General features: G+C 38.2%; 1 protein-coding gene across 5 annotated transcripts; it reads left to right on the top strand.

Annotated features, from left to right (window-relative positions):
• The first annotated feature begins 620 nt into the window (after window positions 1-620).
• On the top strand, window positions 621-8,087 carry LOC116321167 (sentrin-specific protease 2-like). Of its 5 annotated transcripts, none has more exons than XR_005611795.1 (10): window positions 621-876; window positions 2,713-3,799; window positions 5,173-5,291; window positions 5,380-5,502; window positions 6,176-6,241; window positions 6,364-6,452; window positions 7,119-7,224; window positions 7,422-7,527; window positions 7,676-7,737; window positions 7,831-8,087. XR_005611795.1 is itself a non-coding variant. In XM_039608735.1 (10 exons), exons 4-10 carry the CDS (start codon window positions 5,464-5,466, stop codon window positions 7,921-7,923), a joined length of 561 nt encoding a protein of 186 aa, XP_039464669.1. In that variant the 5' UTR covers window positions 2,311-2,369; window positions 2,713-3,799; window positions 5,173-5,286; window positions 5,380-5,463; the 3' UTR covers window positions 7,924-8,087. The 5 variants fall into 5 exon arrangements, 2 of the variants coding, with proteins under 2 accessions (XP_039464669.1, XP_039464668.1); XM_039608735.1 differs by lacking the exon at window positions 621-876 and adding an exon at window positions 2,311-2,369 and having other exon boundaries at window positions 5,173-5,286; XM_039608734.1 differs by lacking the exon at window positions 621-876 and adding an exon at window positions 2,311-2,369.
• The last annotated feature ends 1,329 nt before the right edge of the window (window positions 8,088-9,416 follow it).

The following is a 9,416-nucleotide window of genomic DNA, read 5'->3' as shown; positions in this document are numbered from 1 at the left end:
GAGAATTCAGTTTTACCCCTACTGCGCCAATTTAGTAGTTAAGATCATCTACTCAGCGAACAGATAATTTAGAATTCAGCCAATTTGCACAAATTTGCTTATTGAACAGGTTTGTGCGTACCTCTTAATCTTTTTAGACCGGGTCTTCTGTTCGCCTCATATCAGATCCAACCTTCGGCCACATTAGTTCTCTCTGATTTAATCTAGAAACTTCACGGTCTGCCGTACACAGAATCTCTTTTCCTTTTCTTTGACAAGAGATACTCAAAATTCTGCACATTCTCTCCACTCAGGAGGAGGCTCACAGCTTTATTTATTACTCTGTTTCTTGTTGGATTAAAATAACTCTTATATTAGAATCACCCTGTCCAGTGATACTGTATTTCAAAATCACCAAAGGCACGCTCACAAAACAGGAAAATGCTTCAGCAGCCTTAATGGGATCCCCGTGGGCCTCTCACTGTCTATTTCAAGCACCTATAATGAAACACCGGCACAATGAGCATGCCTTTTTATCTACCCCTCATTTAATCAATGTATCTATTCTTTGTTAAAATTAAAAGGGAAGTGACCGCACCCAAATTTTAACTGCGCACTTTTCCCCAGCAAAAGAACGGAAAAAGAGACTTTTACAGCCTCTCTCTCACACACAGCCTGCAGCCGGCTGGCAATTAAATCATTTCAGAAAGTTTCTTACGTCACGGTTTCCAGCTGTATGAGTGGGTCCCTACAACCCGGATATACACACCGCTGCTCGTCTTTAAGAGACGTCAACAGGTCTGCAAATTCTCCAGGAATATCAACAAAAACACAGCTTTTCTCGCCCACGGCGGTCCACAAATTTTCACTGACCACGGCGGGTCCACAAATGCATAGGTAATACTTTTAATCGTCTCTCATAGCTCACAGTATTTATTCTCAGAGTTACTTCAACACAACAGACCTTAGTTTCACTTTACTGCTCGGCTGGCTTTACTGCAAAACCTCAAGCTTACGGCTGACCTGAGTTTCTCTTAAATCATATATCAACTTCCTCGGACTCTTGCGTCCGGTATTTTACTCTTTTTCTCACAATTAAGTGTCTCCCTAACAATGATCCTCTGCGATCACCAGGGCTATATCTGAGGCCACAAAATCTCAGTGGGGCCCTTCCCCCAGTTTAATACCCAGGAAACGTCTTTCCCAGGGGTGGAGTTCTTCAGCTCCGTGACTTTTAAACACTTATAATCTCTTTATTCCTCTCTATTTCCTTAAAACAACATCTCTAGTTACTTTTAGCTCAGTACTGCTTTTTCCGAGCGACCGTGAACACAACACAAATTACTTTTAGCTCAGTACTGCTTTTTCCGAGCGACCGTGAACACAACACAAATTACTTTTAGCTCAGTACTGCTTTTTCCGAGCGACCGTGAACACAACACACTCTTAAGTTTCACTTTCGTTGCAACAAAGGTTTTCGTTTCAAACAAAACTCAAAACAGAGATCAACGGATGACCACTTGACTACATATTCTAGAATTATAATCCACTACAGCACAATTTCAGTTTAAGAGGTTTGTGCCTTACCTTTTTGCGGGCCCAATAGTCAAGCGATCACCGTGACGTCTGCCGTTCGATCACCTGATCTGGCCGACCTCCGCCTCGACAACAAACACCTGTAATTCTTTCTGCTGATCTTTAGTTGCCCTGCATCCTCCACCAAATGAAGCGAGATCAATCAACTGTAGACCAGACAACAAACGACGGAGGCCCAGAAAAGTGCAATCAAACGATGAGTTTATTGACAACGGAGAACAACCGTCAGCATATGGCTTATTTGCTCTGACAAAAATACACTGAGTTCTGGTTTTATAGCATAGAGGATCACACCCCCACATACACGTCAATACAGGTCAAAAATACATTATGTCCAGTCATTGTTTACAGACAAGGGTACATCTTGTACATCTTAATAACTATAAACAGACATATAACTTCTCTCTTTGATAACACCTTCCTTTTAAGGTAATAAACTTCAAGCTTCGGGATCGTTAAAAGCTAATCAATTAACCTGCTATGTTCTCATCTTCCCTCAACATGTATTAAACCCTCTTGGATGGAACATCAACTCTCAACAAGCACAGTTATGCATTGTGTATAAAATAAACTCAACCTGTGAATAAAAAGGTCACTGTAATGACAAACATATTCAATGCATTATGAACCCCATAAGAAATATTACTGATAAAATAATACTGTAGAACATGTTATTAATGCATTTATCATAAGGCAGATTATATGGTTACAGTAAAAGAATCTCTGAATCCTAACATTACCTAATGTTTGGCAGAGAGGCTCGCTATCCTTCCGAAATCCCAGAAGAGTTCATGGTATGTCTTTCTGTCTGTGACAAACTACACGGAAATCCCACACAACTAAACTTTTTTAGTTTTTGAGGCGCAGGCAGATCAGTTTCAATGGATGCTATGTCACCGCCATAAAAGCACTACACCACTGAATATTTTTATGGATTGTTCAAACCCTCAATAACAGTTTTCTTCATGTCCAATCAATCCCAAGATACACTGAAGCTTTGCCAGAAATACATTGTGTCTTAAAACCTTACCAAAGACACTTAATGTAAATTTTCACTGTATTTCTCAGTTCTTTTATGTATTATCTGTGTATCTTACACAAATTATAGTAATGATAGACATGTCTTTTGATTCAAAGGTTGATGAGAGTGTGGAAGACATTGTGGGGCAGGAGGAGCTGTCGGAAGACATTCAAAAGCATCAAAAGCTGTTGGAACTGGTGAAGGACAATGTGGTCAAAGCTCAGGAAAAAACAAAGGGCAAAATAAAAATGATGAAGAGAGATGTCGCCTTCAAAGTTGGTGACAAAGTTTTAAGAGCCAACATAAGAAGCCAGCAGAGGAAAGGGGGAAAACTTGAAGCAAACTTTTTAGGCCCTTACGTTATTACAGCAATCCAAGGTAAAAGTGCAGATCTTCAGGATTCCAATGGGACAATCATTCCAAAAGTAAATATTGACCAACTAAAGTTAAGCAAAGACAGCATGCCAAGAGTGCCACACCGGGGTTCAAAGAAAACAGCAGCCACATTACTAACAGCACAACCAGGTCCAGCAGCACCACAAGCTGCAGCAGCCCCAGCATCTGCTCTAGCTTCACAGGCTACAGCAGCACCAGTGGCGGTAGCACCACCACCACCTCCTCCTAGAGCTACACAGCCTACAGCACCAATGACATCACTTACATCACTACCAGTTCAAACACAACATCCATCTCCAGTACCACAAGGTATAGCAACAACGGTATCAGATCCAGAGTCAGGAGCAACAGCACAGAAAGAGAACGGACCAGCCACAAGTGCTACAGCACCAGAACACGCTACAGCTCTACAAACCGAATCCCAAACAGCAGCAGACCCAGCCTCAAAGACCATAACAGCAGACCAGGCCTCACAAACCACAACAGCAGACACAGCCTCACAAACCACAACAGCAGACACAGCCTCACAAACCACAACAGCAGACCAGGCCTCACAAACCACAACGGCAGCAGACCCATCCTCATAGACCACAACAGCAGCAGACCCATCCTCACAGACCACAGCTCCAAATGCTACAACCACACAAGCCTCAGCTCCACAGATTACAGCCCAGCAACCTACAGCACAAACCATGGAAGCAACAGTTCCACTTGTGACACCAGCCCCAGCAACAGCCGCACAAGCTAGCCCTGCACCACCTCCAGCATCACCACCTCAAAGATACACTGAACCTGTTGCAGAGAAATGTAAATAAATATAATATTTTTTTATTTTTTAAAAAAGGACTTTTGTTCCTATGACAGTGCTTGTTTCAGTACTCTGTAGATCATAGCATAGCAAATTTTACACCTTTAAAAAGATTTTTTTTAGGTATATTTCCTAACATAATATTTTAATTTAACAATAGGTTAATGCTTTAAAAACCTTCATGGGGCAAAACATTATAGAAAACTTGTAAAAGGATGTAAGCCACATGTGTAAAATTACACAAATGAAAAAGTGAGTCCTTCAAAACTGTGAATCTTTCTTTTGTTGTTGTGTAACCCAGAATGTTAATGATTGATATTGTACATCTGATGTACACTAAGAGTGAAAAGTTTGGACACACCTTCATTTTAATGTTGCTTCTTAATTTCCTTGTTTATTTTGTAGATTCATTGTTGATTAGAACTCGAGGCATCAAAACGATGAATGGACACATATGGAGCACTAACCCTAACACAAATGATGTAGTAAACCAAAAAGTATGAAAGAACCAAAAATATTTTTTATATCTTAGATTCTTCAAATTAGCCACCCTTTGCTTTGATCACTGCTTTGCACACTCTAGGCCTTCTGTCAGTGAGCTTCATGGGGTAGTCACCTAAGATGATTGTCACTGCATGAAAAGCATGAACACACAGAAAAACATTGAATGGGAAGGTGTGTCCCTAATTTTGACTAGTAGTGTATGTTCATCATTTTCTTCTTTTCTAAAATTGCTGTCATATATGCTGTTAGTGACATAGAATGCCCACTACAAGCAGTATATTAATGTTGTGATGATGACTGCCTGCCAGCAATAGTTCGAAAGATCAAATACTCTTTAAGAAGCTGCTTTTAACAGCCCAGAAATTGACACTCTATTTTAAAGACAACAAAACTAGTTTTGGAGGAGAAAAATAACATTTTTCCAGAAATGGTTATGTAATAGCAAAGGCTACAGGTGCAAGCCTTGAGCCTGAGTATTTTAAAACATATTTATGTAGCTTCAACTAAAGATAATTTTAAAAAATTGTTGTAATAGGTGTTTCTGCTGGAAAAAAGATTTGATAGGGGGCAAGAGCATTTCTATTGCTATGTATTTAAATTCCTTTTCTTTTATTAATATGAATTTATTTAAATTTCTTTAGAGGACATTGTAAGTGTAACTTTACCCCCAAATAAAAGCACATTTAAGTGCTCTTTTTTTTTCTACAAAATACAATGTTAAACCATGTGCCCATTTTATCAGCATCTTAAAAGTATTTACCCTGAAACACGTCTTTTGTCTGACAACTACATAAGAAATTATGCATTTTAAATTTTGATTTACATTTCTTCCGGATGACTTATCTCTTTTTCTCATTACTTTTTGTAGATATAATGGATGCCTGGGCTGGAAAGAGTCCTCACTTTCTACTCTCCAAAATTGGTGCTTACAAATTATTCTACTGGGATATCCAACAAATCGGTCCGGACATGGAGTTGGAAAGTGAGGTACAGTGATCTTTACTCACAACAATGCAACTATCAGTGTTTTATTACTTGACAACAGTTAAACAATGTTTACAATTTGTATTCACAGTCTATTAATGCATATCTTGCGATCATGGTGAGATAATGCAATCGCCATAATTCAGCAAAAGCAGCATTCATTGATTCATTTTCAATGACTGCCATTTGGAAGAGAAAAGCTCCAAGACTCAAGGTAGGTATCTCTAGAAAGAATCTTGTGTGTATTGTTTAAGTACCTCGGATCATATCCACATCCAGATAGATTTACATTGGATAACAGCTTGTGCAGAAAGAATGAATTGAGACTGGGGTTAGTAGATGTGGATAGTTTATTAGACTCGCCAGTATTCTTTTGTTCTCTGCTTGTCTGGTTTCCTCTTTTTTTTGTACACACTCCAATCAATGCTTGATTTGAGATTTGCAAACATTTGGGTTAATATCTCTTTTGAAATCATCAACACTGCTTTATCTCTTTAATAGGTACCTTTTTATTCTCAAGTGATTCATACGTCACTGTTAAAGAGGCTTAAGAAAGCATGAAACATTATTCTGCAGATGGTACAATGATCACGTTGAAAATGAGTGAAAATGAACTCCATGTCCAAAGAAAATCCTTAGAAAGACCTTTATTAGTCTTGGAGGAAGTAATGTGGAAAACCACTTATAAAAAATATAAGATAGTCCAGCTTCTTGCACAGTTTAAAGAAATGTGGGGTGAATCATGGCTGTCACAGACTACTTTATAAGTGGATGATATATAATATATCACAAATTGCTTTAATAAAAAGGACTCTAAACAACATGTTATTGCATTTCTTTTTTTTATGTCTGAAGTTAATATTTTTATTCTTTTGTTTCAATTTAAGATCAAACCCATGGAGCATGAAGTGATTCTGGGAATTGTAAATGAACATCATCACTGGACATTAGTGGTAAAAAAAATAATTGCATTTACAATATTCATCAAATCAGTTTTATAAGAAAAATGCATGGCATGCAGATAATCTTAAGTCTTGAATTATTACATGTAATTCTCCACATACTTTTACTGTAGGTCATTTACCCACAAGAAAAGAAGTCGCTGTATCTTGATCCACTCGGAGAAACTAAACAAGGCATCCAAAATTGTTTGGAATCAACAAGGTAAGGATAACTGCTCAAATTTATTTTGACCCTTTATTAAACTCTTTGTTGCTGTTGTTATTTTTGTGTTTATTATGACAATTACAAGTATGATGTCAATCAAAAAATAAATGGTACTCAGAATTAAAAAACTAGCAGCAACAGGTTTAAATGTTTGTGTTGGCCTTCTGATATTGTGGTGTTATGGGTTAATTTTGCCTTTAAAGAGAAGTCTCCCCATGTTTCAATGTTTATTTGAGGACCTGATGTCTGTATGAGATGATTTTTTTACATTAGAAAATATAGCACAGGGATAATAATGTTTAGTAGTTGCATAAAGTGTTGTGGCGGTTTAGCGATAAAACATCAGACAAATGTCTAAAATAATTTTTACATAGGTTATACATGTGTGAATTTCATCTTTGCTTCTCCTCCACATCTCTTCAAAGTGTACTGTGTGAGTAATTGATTTCTGTATCATGGGAGGAAAAAGGAAAATAAAAGCACAAGTAATTGTCCACAAAAATGTGTTGTAGACTTTTAAAAAGTAATGATTTTAACAAAACAGTGTGGTCAGTGTTCTTAACTTGATGTTCAACAGACACTTAAGCTCTCCATAGTGTTCAGCTTCTTGTGTCACCAAAATTTTAAAACATGTTATTTGTTTTTATTGTACTTGTCTTTCAGGGCATTCATGCGAAAAAAAGGATGCAACGTCTCAAGGTGGACTTGTGACACAGTCAAACACCCAAAACAAGTGGACGCTACCTCATGTGGAGTCTTTGCATTGAAAGTACGAGTCTTAACCGTAATACATACATATATATGAGAATATTGGAAATGTTGTGTTGTAATAAATGTTAATGACAGGAAAAGGAATATAAGATAATTACACAATAAAAGAAAGAAATTGATTCACAGCAAACAAATTTCTATAAAATAACATATATGATATTAGCTTATTTAGTCATCTTAGAATCTCTTTTTCAGTTTGCTGAAAAGATCTTGCGAAAAGAGTCCATAGACTTTCCGTCTACCAAAAAGGCCGTAAACACACACAGGCTGCAAATTGCCACCACTCTCCTCCTAGAGACAGGTAACTCATTTTCCCGCATTCAGTGTTCTGACATCATGAATATTTTCATCATGATAGCTGTAGAAACAAACCATATAGTTGTTTGAATGAAGTAATAAGTGCAGTAGGTACTATACTCTATGTGCTTTTTTTTCACTTTTTAAAACAGATGACTTGACAAACATCTGTCTTTTCTGCGGAGAAGAAGAGCATGAAACTGACAACAAATGGGTAATGTCATCATGAAAGACTGCTAAATGTTATGATCAACTCCCATAAATGAAATTTTAACATTGGGATTTGTAATTATTTATTTTTTTCCAGATTCAGTGTGAGATGTGTTTGCGGTGGTTCCACCAGCTGTGCGTGAAAAGCCCACCACCAGAAGACGTGTTCATTTGTTTTGCTTGTACATAGTTGACACTAAAGGTCCACAGCTAGTGTTCTTATGGCACACATTGTTGAGAACATACATATCTACATATATATATGTAGATGTTAAAATAAGAAGTCTAAAAAAGGAAAATGGTCTCCAAAAATACTGTAGTTATTAGTTATGTGATTTATTTCGCAAATAAACTCTTTCGTGATTGCACCGCCAATGTGCATTATTTATGGGGGGGGGACGGGACACATTTTGGCAGCTGTTGCCACACAGCCTGATAAAATCTGTATCCCTCTATAACTTTTGCTGTGAATAAGACATCGTCTCCCAAGTTACTGTACTTATTGGTTATACTGTGACTTATTTGGCAAATATACCCTTTGTGATAGCAAAGCCAATATGGATTATAGATGGGGGGGGCACACATTTTGGCAGCCGATGCCACACAGCCTGTTAAAATCTGTATCCCTCCATAACTTTTGCTGTGAATAAGACATTGTCTCCAAAGTTACTGTACTTCGCTACAAAGTGTAAACAGTGTAAATTCACTTGAGAGCGACGTGTTTCCATGATCGCGTCTGGTGTTACCATATTATAGTTTTAAAGTCTTTTTCTAGACAAAGTATTCCCAGCAGGTTCTTTCAGTGTACAGTTTAAGGTAAATTGTCTTCCACACGGCACAGTACAATGTCACGAAACTAATATTAAATTCATCGAGTCTGCTGTTTTCCAGCTTTTACTCTTTATTGCGTCGACTGCAGATCAGTGACAAGTAGCGTACAGAACGGAGCTGGGCAAGTGGCTCCTCCTACTTTGCGCGCTCCCGTGAATTGGGAAACAATTTTTGAAGGGGGTAACTACTTTGGCACAACACCTGGATTAGCCCTAACGGTGTGTTCACACCGAACGCGATAGACGCGAGCGAAAACGCCCCAAACGCCCCTAATTTGACGCGTGCACATTCGCACCTCGACGCGTGTCCAAGAAAAATCCATCGCGCGTCAAAATTGCATATTTTGACGCGCGTGAACCGGAAATGTGGGAGGGATGTGGGAAGAAGTTGTGCCAGACAGTATCTTTGCTAGACGGCAGCTGTCGAGCAGTGTTGCCAACTTAGCGACTTTGTCGCTATATTTAGCGAGTTTTCAGACCCCCTAGCGACTTTTTTTCTTAAAAAAGTCGCTAAAAAAAGACGTGAAAGCGCGTATCGCTTTTACTCTCAACAAGCAGCGGGTGCTGTAACACAGTCAGTTCTTCTTTTACTCTTTTACTCATATGCTGTTTTGTAGATCACAAGGTTTAAAACTACTTATAAACACACACACACAAAGTAACTCCACCAGAGTGCCTATTTCGGATCACTTTTGCGGTCCAAGCCGGGTGAAGGAGCAGGGTTGGAATTGTGACATTAAAAAAACAATAATTGCTAAAAGAAATTTAATTTGTAGTTCTAAATAAACTCTAAATGCATTTAGGACGTTTTTTACTCACTTTGTGTCTCTTCCACGATGTTATTTCTCTCTCC

Source organism: Oreochromis aureus, linkage group 3 (assembly GCF_013358895.1).
Source record: "Oreochromis aureus strain Israel breed Guangdong linkage group 3, ZZ_aureus, whole genome shotgun sequence".
Lineage (NCBI taxonomy): Eukaryota > Metazoa > Chordata > Actinopteri > Cichliformes > Cichlidae > Oreochromis > Oreochromis aureus.
This window is presented reverse-complemented; position numbering and strand designations above follow the sequence as displayed.

Coding starts and splice junctions, on each gene's coding strand:
- LOC116321167 (XM_039608735.1), top strand. CDS start 5,464: ATGACTGCCATTTGGAAGAGAAAAGCTCCAAGACTCAAG. Junction 6,242..6,363: donor ATCATCACTGGACATTAGTG/GTAAAAAAAATA, acceptor CTTTTACTGTAG/GTCATTTACCCACAAGAAAA. Junction 6,453..7,118: donor AATTGTTTGGAATCAACAAG/GTAAGGATAACT, acceptor CTTGTCTTTCAG/GGCATTCATGCGAAAAAAAG.